The following is a 16,421-nucleotide window of genomic DNA, read 5'->3' as shown; positions in this document are numbered from 1 at the left end:
CTATGTGTGTGGTAACTGTCCCTGCCATATCGCTGCCAACAAGTGCTGGTTTAGCTGTTGGGATGGCTTAATGCAGGTAAAACAGACTGCACCTGGCAGGAGCTGTGCTCGTGTAACAGCTCTGGCTTGCTTGGCCTTGGTTCTGAACAGCCACTGTGCTGGGCTTTGCCAGCACTCAGGGAAGGGACAGGTACACTGCTCCATTTGATCAACTCTACCAACCATACCTGGGGGTGAGGCCAACGGTGAAACACTCACAAAAAGCTGAGATGCCAGATAAGCTGCCTGTCCTTGGAGTAGGAGAAGATACAGCATACTAATTGTTGGATGCATGGCCATAAAAAACTTGGAGAACTTGGTATATGAAATAACAAACACACACGTGATTGTATTTAATAACTGCTTATTTCTTTACACAAACAGTTGCTGGTGTCATTTTACAAATGGAATGGCAACAAATACTTTTTACAGGGTAATGACTACAGCTAAAAAGTGCTTGTCTTGGCAGCTGAATTCAGGCTGAGGATCCTTTTGTAATACAGCCAATTATTTTAAGAGCTCGGTCAATGACAAGTAAAAGACTGTACAGATAAGCTGTTGAACCAAAAAGTGACACATTTTGACTTCGTATCTTGGATATTAAGTAATTAATACTAAGTAGCAACACTAACATGTTTAAAAGGCACTTTTTTCTTTACTGAGGCTTAGCTTTACCTTTGAGTCTTTTTGGCTTTCTTTGAAACACTAATTTTTTTAATAATAGCTTTTCAAGTTTGGAAATGTTCAAACCTCCCCCACAGAGGCATTGGTCCTACGGAGACAGACACACTGATGAAGTATCTGGGGTAAGCAGCTGTTCCAGAGACTCTGGCTTTCTAAAGTCTACCTTCATTATTGGTATTAGCAGAGGCTTGTTTTTCAAAGCACTGACCACTGAATAAATCAGTCATGTGAGAGGAGATCACTGCAACAGAACTGGTATTAAACAAGAGGCTTTATAGCACCACAAATAACCTTTGGTTAATGTGTCAACTGCCTCACAGTTGACCTGCCACTGAAATTTTGAGGGACAGATTTTTCTGAGTTGTATTGGGAATATTCCAGTTAACAAATGTACTAAATACAACCCAACCTGTGCAATTTTAAAAAGCTAATTGCTGCCCCTAAGAGGAGAGAATAGTAGTGTGGCTTTATCTGCCAAACATGGCAAAAGGATTGTTGGATTACTGTTCTTCTGTGGTCCCCACTGTTGTTGCACTTACTCAAGTCCAGTTAAAAAAATGAGGCATTTCTGTGTCCTGGATAACCCCGGCTGTAGAAGGGTCCCCAGAGCTCTGTTTCTGTAGAAAGTAACACTTGTCCCTTCCAGGAAAAAAGGATTCACATTCCAGGAAGGACTCTGAAATCCTTCAAATTGAACTATGTGTTTACTGCCAATCTGATTCAACTGTACATCCTCACTTTGTATTTTTTCCTGTTCTGTACAGATTCTCTCTGCCAGCTCTTGTACAACTTGTGTCTAGCAAAAGGAATAATTAAGAATTTTCTAAATTGTGTTTTAAGAAATGTGTACCATATATGCTCTTAAGCACTGACAGTCTGAAATTTGGCAATGGATGTAGAGAAAGAGTTAGGACTCCCAGAAGATTTATACCTGAGTGCAGAACCTCCTATTCTACAGCTTAATAAGTAAGCAAAGTACTCGGGGACAGGTGGGGCCAAATGAAATTGTCCAAAGAGAGCACAGCAGAGGGTCAGCAAAGCACAGCAGAAGGCCTGGGCCTGCTGGAGCTGTGGGCCAGCCTTCAGGGACCAGGGACTGTCCGTCCCTCCTGCAAAGGGAAAAAGGAACTGAGAAATGTTAAGTGTTGCCTTAACTGAGCAGCTGACTGATCTCCTTGTGAATGCAGACAAGGAAATCCACATAAGAAGCTCCTCCATAAATACTCTTGTCTTCTACTAGGAACTGTCGGAAAAGCATCTCTGGCTGTTCCCGTTGCTTCACTATAATCAGCTGAAAAGAGAGGGAGATGTTAGAATACAGTCATACTACTAGATGGCAGTAGTTTTCTGTGTCTGTTAGTGGAGGCTCTTGAGGTAGGGAAAACCCCCCAAACAAATAAACCTTCACATTTTAGTAGCTGTATTTATGAACATAGGAGAAATTAATGTGAATTAAGCATTGCAGAATAAAATAGTTACCTTTTAGACTTGACTACCTTTGAAAGTCAGTTTTGATTAGGAATTAAGCACACTTGAGATGCCTGTGCCTACAAATCATGCTGGAACTCATCGATGTGCAGGAAAACTTCTGATTGGTAAAAAACCTTTTATAGCTACTGGTAAGTTTTGACAAAGTCTGTAGTGTTCTTCTGAACAGGTATGAGGCAGAAACAAGTTACCTTCATGGTGTGGGGCTTTTGGCTCTGGATTTGCTCCAGGATATGCTTCAGTTTCTTAGAGATTGGATTGTCCAGGTCAGGCAAGGATGTCTGTTAGAAGGGAAGCATGGCAGGTGGTTATTTTCCAGTCACATCTCTTGCCAGTTCACACAGACAGGACTAGCTGCTGATAGTTATGGTGTAAGGAGCTGTGGATTTCATTCTAAAGTGGCAAATGCCATCTCCTTCACAAAAATGTCTTATCTTGAGGACTCACCTGGCTGAAGTCATTTTTCATAGTAAAACAGCCACTGTATGAAAACTCATTGAGCAGGAGAACCTTAACTATTGCAAAATGTCTTGTTCCAATTTTATTAGGAACAGTTATTAGGACTTCATAATATCTACAACAGTCAAAGTTTAAGATTTAAAGAAGCTGTGAAAGCTTCTGTCCTGGAAATGTTCAGAGTGTAAAAGCTTACAGTTTATGTAAGTTAAAACACTCCTGGTGTCTTAACACCTTCTGCTGGACACCTGTTTCTGATTAAATACTCCAGTTAGCATCTGGTCCCACTAAATCCTATATCCTTAGTGTGCATGTACTCACGGCATCGGTGCTGATGTGTGCGAAGGAGGGCACATTGAAGAGCCCTTGGATGAGCTCTGGGGACACGCTGGCTCCCAGCCACAGGAACATGCTCAGCCCGTTGGCCAGCAGGAAGGCCCCTCCCTCTGACAGACGCTCCTCGGAGCAGCGCACAGCAGCTGGGACAGCATCACTCTTCAGATCCAGGCTGTGCTGGGGGGGAAGAGATACACGGGTTGGAGAAGCAGTGACAGAGCTCTAAGTAGATAGAATGGCTGAAGGGTTTAGAACATCGGGGTGGTTCCTTTCCAGGTAAGGGATGAATGTGGATGATTTGGGGGTTTAGGGCTGTTTCTTAGTCCTTTGGAGGTTTTTGCTGTGTCCTGAATTGGAGGGATTTGGGGTTTGGGACTGAATGTGTTGTGGAAGTTGAGATGGGATGGACAGGAGGGGGGAGACCCCTGTGTATGGGCTTCACCCCTTGTTTTGGCCCTGTGAGGGGGTCTCTCCTTTCTGGGGAGGAGGGACTGACCAGATGGACAGACAGACACGCAGATATATGGACAGACAGACAGCGACAGGCAGACGGATGGATGGACAGACAGACACACAGACAGCTGAACAGGCAGGTGGACGGACACACAGACATAGAGACAGCAAGAAATGGATGGACGGACAGACAGATGGAGGGACAGACAGACAAATGGACAGATAGAGGGAAGACAGACAAAAGGAAGAAAAAGAGATAAAAAAGGGAAGGGAAAGGGAAAGGAAAGGAAGGAGGGAAAGGAAGCAAAAGCAAGCTATCTCACTTGCTCCAGACTCACAATGGGCAGCAGGCAGGGGTAGAAGAAGAGCTGGGTGTCAGCCACCCCCATGGCCATGACCAGCTGGCGGTGGAAGGCTCTCTCATCCGTTGGGATTTCGGCTCTGCCCACCAGCACATAGCTCTTCAACAGGCAGTTCATGTACACGGGCAGCACCTTCATTGTGTCTGGCAAGATCAGCTGAGAAAGCAGACAGAGTATTGTGCCATATAAACCGTACTCATTGTCTTAGCTGCGCTCAGCTCCCTGTAAACCCTGCCTATTTTTCAGCCCTAAATTAAAGGAATTCTCTGAAAAATTAAGGAAGGAAATAAAGGTCCACAATAAGTGCTTCTGGTTTTGTTTCTGGCAGATTCGGGCCTCACTAACAACGAACAATTCATTGCCCACGCTTGTGATTCTGAGTCTTCCGTGAAGTTAAATCACCAGGACACGAGTGAATAATTTAAAAGGAAACAAATCAATCAGTCTTGTCCAAAATCAGAATATTACAAACCTCTTCAACAACAATTAAAAATGAAGACTTTGTGAGTCAGTGTGTAACTGCACCCAGGCTGACTGAGCCCCTTTGTGTGAATATGGGCATCAGTGTCCTCAATGGCATTGCCTTTTGTTCCAGAACAACAGCTTCCAGGAGCTCTAAGTGCAAACATTAATCCCTCCTGTCATTAATTATATTTGAAAGAAAAGCGCAGATCTGCCCTGAGATGTTCCTTTCTGTCTGTACTAATGGTGCAGGGATGAGGTTCACCTGAGGCAAAGCCTGGCTGGGGAGGACAGTGTGGGTTTTACCTGGCTGACAGTGGCAGGGCTGGCACAGTTCTTCTTGTAGCAGGCCAGCATGTGAGCGGTCTGGTTCACCAGGATGTCTCGCACCGTCTTCAGGGGCTGGCTCAGAATGGCTTTAAAAGCTACAAACCCACAATAGAAGAGCTTGGTACATGGAGATGGACACAGCCTCTCAAAGTATCTATTATCTGTTGTAGCTTCTGATTTCACTGACCTGAGGGCTGCCTGGTTTTTAGCCCCTCCTATGGACAACCAAACCCCAAACACTACGGTAGGATGTCCATTGGCACTACTGTGCCTGCACAGTTCTGTGCATTACCTACACACCAGCATTACTTCTATGGCAGTTTGTCCAAAACAGGAAATTATTTGTCTTTTCAAAGTTTCAAACTTCAAGAGTTGCTCAGGCTTGGAGCAGCAAGGTACAAAACATGGTTTCCCACTAGGTAATCACTTCAGCCCCTTTTCCTTCCCCTTCCTCCACCCAAAGTGAGAAAGGAAACCAGATTGGTCTATGGTAACTTTACCTGACTTAGCAAAGAAGTTGATGAGTGCATCAGTCTCACAAGTCCTGTAGACATCAGCCAGCTGGGCGCTGCAGTTCAAGCCTATGTTGTGGATGCGGATGCGCCTCTGCCCACTCACCGTGGTGTAAAGGAGAGCACACTGCAACACACACCAACCATCACCATTTGCTTTTTATTGCAAAACAAAAAGCTGCTGGAGGCAAGAGCCACCCTCTTGGTGCATCAAAGACATAAAATGCTTTCTGGAGCCAGCACAGCCTGGCAGTATTACTGGCAGCTACATACCTGTAGTTCTTATGGAAGTAGATTAAAAATTATAAAAGTTACTCATCTTAAAATTATAATAAGTCCTACAGTAGCATTGGAAGTTATGTTTAGTAATAGAGAACTGCTCTTGAACAGAAAGATCATGAGTGCCACAGCAATAAAAAGTAGCATATAAGTAGCAATGAATCTTACACTCCAAATAAACTTATTTATAATAAAATGAAAAAAAAAAATAGCTGATAAGGTCTCAGTGAGTATTTAGAGAGCATTTTGGTATCCCTAAATAGAACATGTAGCACGGAGGTAGGGGAACACACCTTTTTATTAGTGGGGGTATGGGAAATTGTGTCTTGCTCTCACCAGTCCTACACCATCACTTCATTTCTGCTATGGCTGCAGGAGTTCTTGCTCCCCATTTCATGACATTGCAACTAAATTTTTTTACCTGAATTAAGGCTCCAGTGTCTTCATTCAGTTTGTCATCATGTTTGAACTCCACTGTCACTGCCTTGTCACAATCAACCGCTGCCATCTCTACATCTGTGGTATTGTTCATGTAAATGGCTCCCAGGAATTCCGTAGCCCTGAATCCTACAGCCAGATTAAAATGGGGCATTTATTTAAAAATGGCACATAAAATTGACATTACTTGCTGAAGCAGGAACGATTTTCTCTCAGGGTTTTGCAGCCTCAGTGGGTGCCACCAAGTGGTGTTGCTGAGGGCATTCCTGACAGCTGGGTGAGAGGGAAACTCTGCGACAGATCACCCCAGACCTTCTGCACTGCTGGTTTTGCCTGTGTGTGTGTCCATTTCTCTAACACTGGCATTTGAGATAAGCATGAATGAAAGGATGCTTGGAAAGTAGACACAGGAATGTCACTGGAGTGTGAAAATAAGGAACATGTAACTGTCCAGCAGCACCACCTTTTTATACAACTTACTTGCAGTCCATGATGTGTGCATAGTGATCAGAAGCCTTCCTCAGATTGGATAATCAGTTATTAAGGAGGAATAAACAGGATGTGTATGTGCGTGTGTATATATGAGTGTATATATATATACATGTAAATATGTGAATATATATATACACAGATCCCTGCATTTTATCAGTGTATTCAATTGCTTTTGAAGATGTACATAATGAAGTTAAACCAGCCTGATCTTACCTATGATCTGCACTGTATTTAACATTCATGCTTATGTTCATTCCCACGAGTCCCATTACCTGTACTTGTCCGAACCCTCATGGTTGCATCAAATCCCGTCTTTTTTCCAATGTCCTTCCTGAGGTCACTTAGGAACTGGGGGCTGTCGCCATCGAGCTGTGAATGCAGAGCAGAAGCAGAAGCTGCAGTTCAGCAGTGACCCAGCACCCTCCCCGTGAGCCCCCCCAGCAAATCTGTTCACATTTACCAGCTCCCAAGTCCTCTGAAAGATTTCAAATGCTGCCTGTTGTTTTCAGAATTACACATACACAAGTGTCCACCACTCACCACTAGGACTGCACATCCAGAATTTCTGTTCAACCAAACCAGCTCCACTAACACCCACTCCTGCACTTAACGCTGCAGCCTAGGCAGGATTTTAAGATGCCAACCGGTTTATTACTGTTTTGAGATACAAACTTGAGTCTCATCTGTCATTTCTAAGTTTGAATTTTATTCCCTGGAGTTGATAACCAACTTTTCCAGACTATGTTTTTATGTTAAATACCCAAGCACGCATTGAAATGAGATGGAAAGCAACAACTTTCCCCCCAAGTGTTACTATCTGACAGGCAGGAAACATGCACCACTTACCTGGAAATTGTTGTACTTGTACAGTGTTCCTCCAGTGTACATTGTGACAAGGCCCAGAGAGGCTACATCCACGTACTGATTTGGGAAGAGGAACAAATTCACACAGCAGCCATTGGCCACACAATCCCTGGCTAAGGCCTCATAACAATTTCCCTGGGGCTGGAAGAGTGTCTGCACAGGAATAAAAAATACAAGTGTCGTCACATTAGGTACCAACCACGACCCTAATGGCCACGTGAAAACAAAAGGATGAAGAGGAAGTTTGAATTGAGTCATGGCTACAATCAGAACATGTTGCCCTTGCCCTCGTTTGCAGAGAACCACCTCCGTACGTTCTTGGAGAACTTATCACTAAAGAGGCATCAATGATAAAAGATCAATGCCCTGTTACAGAAAATCAGTGTAACAGCAGTCCCCTGGTAGCTTACAGTAGAAAATACCTTTTCCTTATCTGTATTGAGTAGTTTTTTGTCATCTCTGTTCTTCAGCTTCCCTGGTGCTTCCGCAGTTGGCAATGAAGAATGGAAGATGAACAATTTCCCAGCACGTTCTGCAGCCTGTTTCAAAGATGCCATATTGGTATGTTTATTATTGCAATTTTACCAAGCCTAATATTCATACATTGGGATCTCTCAGAGAACACTGTAAATCTTCTGCGAGTTCCTCAGAGATAGATAAATAATTTACAAACTCAATACTAGAGGAAATAAGTCCGCAGACAAACTGGGGTTTTTCTGTCAGTAAATAACTTATTCCAGCACACAGGTATGTTGACTGATATGTTCTTACAGTACTTTCTACAGAGGAATCAAAAATCTCGATGTGCAGAACTGGGAGTACCTCTCTCAGGGATTTTCCAATTGGATACAAGCATTATGCAACAAGCAACAAGTATCAAAAAGTACAAATACTAAAATGAGATAAAATTATAAGGAAATGTAATTTAACAGGAAAATAGTTTCTTTCAGTTCAGACACACTAGTGTTCGATACAGTTACACAGATGGTGACAATTACATTCCTGTACTAAATTCCACATTCACATCTACAGTACCGAGACTCCAGACACAAATCAGCTTTGGTACTCCTCCTGCAGATCCTAGGATGCTCACAAGATACAGATATTCCACATTTCAAATAAGCTGTGGCATTCTTGGGGGGATAACTAGATATCTCTGCTATGGCAGAAACACAGCTGAAATAATACCTTACTCTTTAAAGAGATGAAATTTCACCCTTAATGTTTCCAGCACAGTTACCTTTAATCACAAATGCTAATTTCTTATTCCTTTTAAAAAGCATTCTGCTGGAGGCTGCAATTCTTCCCAAATACCTGTTTGTCCTGATGTGCATCAGGAATTACTGACACTGCTTTTGACAAAATTCATAAAATGTCTGTATATTATTAACACAATCCATTTTGTTCTTTTTAGATAGGAATTGTTTTCTTGAGCACAGGTATATGCAGATGCATAATTTCCAGTGAAAATCCTTACAAATTATAACTTAAGAACACTGAGCTAAATAGAAAGCCTTATGTTTGTTTTGTAGAAGTCAAGTAGTAGAGGAAAGCATTCAGACACATATCTGCTGGCAGTATGAATAAATAACAAGAAAACAAGTATTAAATTAGTATTTAAGAAATGGATTTGAGAAAGTTGCATATTTTGGTTCAACAAACTTATCTACTCAAAGTTCATGCTTTACTCATACAAAGCTGACAAATAAATCAAGTACTTTAAGCCAGCACTGTTCTGTCCCTACAAATCCTGTGGTGAGCCAGGTGTGTGTTTACTGGCAGTGCTCCAGGGAAATGTCAGCACTTCAGGGGGTGTCCTGGACATACAGAAAGGGCCTGGGCAGCATCCTGGCCTGTGGAGTCACTGCCAGCTGTATCCAAGCTGTGAGAACTTGTCAAACAGAAACCCTCCAATCCCACCTTGTTCAGTCACAGTCATAAATACCCTGTTTTGCACAAGAAGTTTTGCAGAAGCAGGAGAAGGAGCAGAGCAGAACTATATCTTATACTGACTGCCCTGCCCTTCACACGTGCAGGGCCTGGGTACCTGTGCAAATACCCAGAACATGGATTGGTTCTGCTGCAGTAACTAAACACTTCTTTATTTCTCCCAAATACTGAACAACAAACTGACTCCTGCTCCTCATCTTCTCCTAAACATCCCTTCTGCATAGAATAGATTCTAGGGACTGGTTTCTCTCAGAAAATTTAGGAACAGATGTTATGCTTGCCACAGTTCTCATTTTGACTAAAGCTAGAATTGTTAGAATAACTGATTAGTGTTGGAAACAATGACTTTTTTCCCTAATTTCCCATTGTGATGGGACTGGCTTTTAGCAAGCCCAATTTGGAGCTGGTTCTCTTCCAGAAAGGAACGTTCTAACCTTTAGTGCCTCCATGCCAGCCTGGATAACAGGAGTGAAGATGGTCTCACTCTCGTTCGTGTCTGCAAACAACTCTGGGATCTGGTCCAACAAGCTACGGAAGAGAGAGGATCAATGTCTCAGCTTGGCAGCGTATTTGGGATCATCCCCAAACATACCTTGTAACACACCAAGTCTTCACACAGGAAGATATTTTCCATGCAAATGTATATTATAAAAATAATACAAGTTTTGATGGTTGTCAGTAATTCTTTGCCTCAGAGGTGTAAATAAAGGCCTTGAAGCATCTGCTGGCTTCCCAAGTATTTCCACAGATACATGTGCACCCCCAACCCCAGCTGACTAAAAGGTATAATGCATATCATAAAGCATGCACATCTTAGTCTCAAAAGGAATGATTATACTTTACTTGATGACAACTGATCGCGATTCCTCAAAGTCAACAAGGAAACCATCCAGCAAAGGAACAAAAACTTCTGAAACATCTGTGACCACCATCATCTGAGGCTGGGCTAAGCTGCTTTTTACATTAAAGAAGTGGAGGACCTTGTTATAAGTCACAAAACCAACTCGAATTGCTGAGGATTCTTCTTGCTCTTCTCTGTAAGAAAAACAAAACCCAAGTGGTTATAATTCTGAAATTCTGACCTTGCAATAAAAGCATTCCTTCCATATGCAAGGCACTTTCTGATCATTATCTGTGCTGGGAGCAACAAAGCAAACAACCACCGAGCACCTCAATCTTTGCCTTGGGTCAAATTCAAACACCCTGATAAAATCAACTGCTCTATTGTTTATTAAAAAAAAAAAAAAAATATTTACATCAATGGTGCATCCAGTTAAAAGTCCCTAAGATAAAGAATAAACCATCTTGTCATCAAAACATGGAAAAAAAGAGGACAATTAGTTACAAGATATGATGAGAAAACAGTCTTTATTTAGGATACATTGTAGTTCAGTGCCCCTAATGCTTGATGCCCGATCAGAGCAGAACCCAGGCTTGAATAATATCTGGTGACCTTTGGTGGGTGGTTTGGTGGAGATGACTCCTGAGAGCACCAGCCCCCCCTGCCATCAGCAGCAGCACCACCATTAAGTACCAGTTAAGACCTTACCAGGTTCGCTGTCCCAACTTCAGTGAGCATTCATTAAAGGGCAATTCTCGTCAAAACCTGGTCTCAATTACTAATAAAACAGCACCTTTTTGTAGCAGGGTTTCTCTTGTAAACAGCAAACCAACCCTCTACCATAGAAACCTCCATTGGCAGTTTCACAACCTGTCTAAAACTTTGACATTGGCAGAGAAATAATTTTTCTCTTCTACAAACTATTCTACAAACTGCCTCTGCCATCAGTCTAGAATGTTCATCTACCATTTGCATTTTAGGGGAACACAGCTGGATGAGAAAGGGGCTACTTTGACCTAAAATGAATCAATATTCTCTATTTAACACACTGCATAAAGAAGCATTTTAAATAATTCCTCCAAGATACAGTAACTCAAACAGATGCATCACTTCTGGATGTAAACTCTGAATCACTCCCAGCACTCAGGCACTGCCTTCTTAGTAACGTGATTGATGGGGAGCATCCCAGAGCTCAAGGAGGACACAGCAGTTACATTTCTATACATACAGCACTCTCCTTCTTCAAAGAGAAGTATCCACATCATCCTAGTCCAAAAAGTGTTCCACAGCAGGTGTTTGGGACCTTTTTTCCAGATACTGCTTTTACCCATGTCTGCACTGCCACACTTCATCCAAGATCTATCATCATTATAAAGATCAGCTGTAAAAGTAGCCTGGGCAGCTCACACAGCATTTAGTTCTTTTTAAAGTCTGACCAGGAAAAATCTGCATCATATGTACAGAAAAGTATTCAAATGTTGTTTTAATCATGCACCTTAAAATCATAGTTGCACAACTCATTATGGTGATTTTCTGGTTTGTAAGCACAATTTCTATAAACACATTTCTCTGGATTTCTCTTGTGTTCTGGCTTGGAACATAACTTGAACACGTCTGCTCTAAAATTTGAGCAAGCAAGACCTTTTTGTGACACAGATCACTGCACTACCCCAAATCCTTCCTCTCAAAGATCCAAGCACAGGGTGAATTCTCTGCAGGGCTTTTCCCTCCTGTGGTAACAGCAGAGTAGTTGTGCAGGTGTATTTCTCCAGCAACAGAAAATGAACTTTGAATGAACACAGTGACCTTTGTGTCTCAGCACCAAAATAAAAGTCTTACCACAAATTTTCATGGAATGCCTTATGTTAGTCTTTTAAAAACTAATAATAAGACTACAGACAAGCCTGAGGAAACTAAAGGGCCTGGCTTTCTCTTTCTTATTTTATTGCTTTTTTCAGTGGACATGAAAACTTTGGCCCATATTATTTGGCAGCAGATTTCTGCAGAGTGCTGGTGAGGAGAAGGGTAAATGTGTCTCTTTTGTGATGTAGACAAGACTTGCTTTCATTCTTCTTCAGCTTTCCTTATTCAAGCCTAGGTGTTTGTAAACTACCAACTGCTTTTTATTACTCCACTCAGGCCTCTTATCTTCAGAGTCATGACTGATCCTGATGGAAAGCTCTGAGATATTCAAGAAAATACCAAATACTTGTGTCTCCAGTGTAATCTTTAATGAAAAAGTACTTGAGAGATGGCCTTACACGGGCATCTGACAAATGAACCTCCCACCCTGGACTGGAATTGCATATCCCAGATTATCCCAAGGATCTTATCTCACATCCTTCCTCACATTGCTCTCTTCAATTCCTAAGTGTATTCTCCCTCTGCAAGTATTATTATTAGAACACATTTTCTTCTTGGAAGTTCTTTTTTATATGTCTTTATACATAGATAAGGAACATTTTGTCTACATCACTTTTGAGTCTTTCACTGCTCTCATTTCACTTTGTGTGTCATCATTGTTTAATCTTTATTGAAAACCATACCTATACACTAAAACCCGTACTACACTGCACTAAAATAATATACTGTCAATAATACTGATCATCAGTAAGACTGCTACACGTGTGTTCATGCTCACAAAGCACATGTGCTGTAATTCATAAAATGTTTGTTGCCCACAAGACTTGTTCTCTTGGGTACAAACCAGGATAATAAAGTCTTGCAGTGCAGCAAGAAGTTTTAAATGTTTTGCTAATTAACAGGCTAAGAGTTAAAAATATAAGCCACCAACACTATGGCTCTAGAGAGAGTACTCCAGTTTGTGTATTTCCCTGTTTAATTTAATGAAAAAAGCATTGCAGTATGCACACCTATAGCAAGTCAAGAGTATGAGCTGGGACTGAGCTGCAAACACCACTAGAGTTCACTGCAAGAAAGGAAAAGAATGCAAGCTACACATGCAGTTGGCAGGGCAGATTCTTTCTGTTCATATAGTAAACCCAGATATCAAGGTCTAAGAACTGCCAGCAGTGTTAAAAACTTAACATTTTGTCACTATCACCCAAAAATGCCTGTAGTGTAAATTCTGACATTTTCCATAGCTTGGTTTTGCCTTTCAAGATGCAAAGCTGCTTCATGAGAAGTGCAATGTAGTGTAGTGAGTTAAGCAAGGCACGCTTCTGGTTTTTTACCTTGGAAGTTTATCTAGCAGAGTCTTCAGTTCATCACATATGAGTTTAACTAGGCCACTGTTTATGTTTCTGTAGGACACATCAATCATGAAGATATAAGCTGGTGGATTTGGAGGCTTCTTGTCCTACGCAAAAAAAAAACATTCACAGGGAAAATTAGACAGTGTCTTGTTATGAGGCAAAAATGTACAGGTGGTACCATAAAGCATTGTAAATACAGTGTTGTTTGAAAAATGCTGTGAATCATAACTATGACTGACAGAAAGCTGAGATGTATTGGGTAAAGTGCAGCCCTGAAATAAAACACTGTCATTGGAAAACAGCATCCTAACGGAACAAACTATCTAAAGGATAACAGCTTATTAGAAAAGATGCAAAACAAACATTTTCTGTTGGAATTCAAGTGTTTAAACAATATGGTTTGCCAAGATGCAATATAATTTTGTTAATGCTGAAATTCAGCTTTTGTTAGCATTTTTCCTCTAACAGTTGCTTAAGGGATTTCTAACCAATCTGGAAACAGAAAGTACACCTTAGGGACTGAACCAGAATTAAAACATCTCAGTTCTCAGCAGCACTCAGTGGTGAATTTCTGCATCCTGTCTCTGCCTTGCTGTCTCACACTCCAACATACTCTGGAGAGCAAACTGTGCTTTCAGGAATAAGCTGATTTCTGTAAGACAATCAAAGCACAAGAGTGGAACATTCCATGTATGTAACTGCTGCACACACAGCATATGGGGATGGGGCTGGTATGGATTCCTTTGGGAGTTCCTCTTGTCCGCAGTGTCAGTGCACACACTACTGACACAGGTTTCTGTAAGTAAGAAAGAGTAAGAGGAAGGGGTTTTGTTTAAAAAAAAAGGAGTGCTTAGAGATGTACCTAGGGAGATCACATGAAGTGAACAGAGCAACAGTAATCATCACAGTGCCTAAAATGAGTTTTCCTAGTTCCCATGAAGAGGGCAGTGGTCATCATTACTTGGTGTCAAATTCAGGACAGCTTTTTCATTAGACTGTTTCACTGCCTTCATACAGAGTTCTGACTACTTAAGCAAATTATACTTGTTAAAGTAAATCTCAGAAAACTCCATCTAAGAAAAATTCATCTAACCCTTGAATTATGACTTACCCTTAGTCCCTGGCACACTTTAAACTAAACTAAACATTATACCCTTGATCGCACTCATTTGATTCATGTAAATCAGGATTAATTCCCAGGAACTGAAACCAGGCAGTATTTTTCAAAGCCGTTCTGCTGACTTGAATCCTAAAGTTTCAGAAACTGCACCAAACATTGCTTCCAAACTCTTGTATCAGATCACCATTCATAAAGAATCTCTGCCTAATTTCTGACAAATATATGGCAGAAACGAGGGCTCGTGCTCTCGGCACATCCGCTAAGCAGGAGTGCGATAATGCAAACCAGCTGGGATTTGTTAACATTTTCTGTGGTTGTTCAACCTTGTCATTTGATAAGCACAAAAGGAAATGACTTCTCAGTTTTGGTCTTGAATTGGATTTATAAAAGATTTAAACCTCTACAACTCGGAGCCAGATGAAAAGTGAATTATAAAATAATGTTAACTTCTGTAACATTTAATGACTTGGCATTTCCAGTGTGACTGTTAATTCCATAAGAGATTTCATTTTTTTAACATTCCAGTAAGTCTGTGGATGGGTCTTTGCAACACGCTAGCAGAGAACAACTGTGGAAATGGCACAGAGCCATTCAGCACACAGGAGGTTTCAGAATTTGATGGAGCTACACTGGATGCACACTGAGCATCCCACACTGTTTCCATAACGCCTCCCCACCACAATTCTCTTCTGTTCTGTGGTTTAACCCAGGTTTCAATCTAATCTTTATAGGTTATCTCAGGGATTACACTGGATTTGGAGCAGTGCCCTAGTCAAAAAGTAGAATTAAAACAGTCCATTTTTTTCATACCAGCAATAATCTGATGGTCTGAGGAAGTTACTGGTAGCTACTTCAAGACTTCGTAGGGCCCAGTTGCCTTTCCTAACCCTTACCATGATCTCAACTCCACTCCCAGGGAGAAAATTCTGCCTGATTTCAGTAAGAACACAAAAATATGTCCGTACTGTGGTCAGATTAAATCACACTTGCAGTTTTGTAAAATGAGCTAAAGTTTGAAAAGATTAAGTAATTTATGAGTCCAGAACTATCAAATTCAGTTCTCTAATAAAACCAACTACAAATATTTACAGAGACTTGAGTGGGTTTTGGACTGAGTCCTTTAGTGCATCAATATTAGGGGAGAGAACTCATTCCATTGTAACTTACTGGTAAGAACACCAAAACTACTCTTGCCAGGAAAAGATTACAAGGTCAAATTCCCTTGCTAAGGTTTTCAATATTGGGAAGGCAATTTATGTGTGCGTCTGTCTTCAGAATCCATAGAAGACATACATCTAAAATGCAACAATTCATCAGAATCTCCAGTATATCCCCTAAACAATGCAACACACCAGGTAGTAGCAAATGAATGCCCTGTTAAAGACTGGTGATCCACGACTTTGCTGTGCTGTTTGTTATTATTACTGGCTTGTCTCACACTCTGCAGCACAAAAGAACAAAACATTACATTCTCCACGTGTATCGACATTTTCTAGAATGTTCCTGGACTCTGACACTCACCTTACAAGTGCATTTATAAAGGAGCTTGTTTGCCTTGACATAACAGTAGTTTGCAGACTGGAAATACTCACTCTGCAATAGTCCAAAGTAGCAACATATTCGTAAGATCCCAGGGACAGCTCAGGCCTTTCGTAGTGGTCTATCCGTCGGCCCATGTGGTCCAGGTGTTGAAAGAAGAATGAAGGGACTACAAGCCAACAAAAGAACCAGGGAAGAAACATTGACAATTTGGAAAGGAGGGGAACAACACAACAAATTCTTTCAGCGGATGTGATGTACTAAGGTAGGCTCCTCTTTTTCTGATCAAGGGAAGAGTTTAAACACTTCTCCAGGTTGCAATGGGTTTTCTTTTCCACAGTGGCTTAAAAAAACCCAACCATACAAAACTCCATGACATCCTGGTAATGCCAGTTCCTTTTGGAGCTGTCAGACTGACCCAGGTCATTTCCACAGGCAGGAGCCTGTTTCCCTCAGGATACAGACTTAGGGATTAATTCAGATTAATTCAAATCACAGCCCTGGCCTAGTGTACAAGGGCATCAGGTCCATTATACTGTGAACCTTCTGCAGCTACAGGTA

The 16,421-nt window shown here is 41.4% G+C and overlaps 1 protein-coding gene across 3 annotated transcripts in view; it reads right to left on the bottom strand.

Annotated features, from left to right (window-relative positions):
* Positions 1-355: 355 nt before the first annotated feature.
* Positions 356-16,421, bottom strand: part of SEC24D (SEC24 homolog D, COPII coat complex component) — a 45,909-nt gene continuing 29,843 nt past the window's right edge. For all 3 annotated transcript variants that reach the window (XM_050320724.1, XM_050320723.1, XM_050320722.1), the window contains exons 10-23: positions 15,914-16,029; positions 13,181-13,305; positions 9,989-10,180; positions 9,580-9,673; positions 7,618-7,734; positions 7,178-7,348; positions 6,604-6,700; positions 5,823-5,968; positions 5,111-5,249; positions 4,587-4,705; positions 3,795-3,974; positions 2,989-3,180; positions 2,403-2,492; positions 356-2,014 (exon numbers count right to left, since the gene is read on the bottom strand). In XM_050320724.1, coding sequence (XP_050176681.1) covers positions 1,874-2,014; positions 2,403-2,492; positions 2,989-3,180; positions 3,795-3,974; positions 4,587-4,705; positions 5,111-5,249; positions 5,823-5,968; positions 6,604-6,700; positions 7,178-7,348; positions 7,618-7,734; positions 9,580-9,673; positions 9,989-10,180; positions 13,181-13,305; positions 15,914-16,029 — 1,919 coding nt within the window. In that variant the 3' untranslated portion in view covers positions 356-1,873. The remainder of the gene's footprint in view (positions 2,015-2,402; positions 2,493-2,988; positions 3,181-3,794; positions 3,975-4,586; positions 4,706-5,110; positions 5,250-5,822; positions 5,969-6,603; positions 6,701-7,177; positions 7,349-7,617; positions 7,735-9,579; positions 9,674-9,988; positions 10,181-13,180; positions 13,306-15,913; positions 16,030-16,421) is intronic.

The sequence above is a fragment of the Myiozetetes cayanensis genome, unplaced genomic scaffold (genome assembly GCF_022539395.1).
Source record: "Myiozetetes cayanensis isolate MyiCay16 unplaced genomic scaffold, myiCay2020 scf24, whole genome shotgun sequence".
Taxonomy (NCBI): domain Eukaryota; kingdom Metazoa; phylum Chordata; class Aves; order Passeriformes; family Tyrannidae; genus Myiozetetes; species Myiozetetes cayanensis.
Note: the sequence above shows the minus strand (reverse complement) of the source record. Positions and strands in the feature narration are given on the sequence as shown.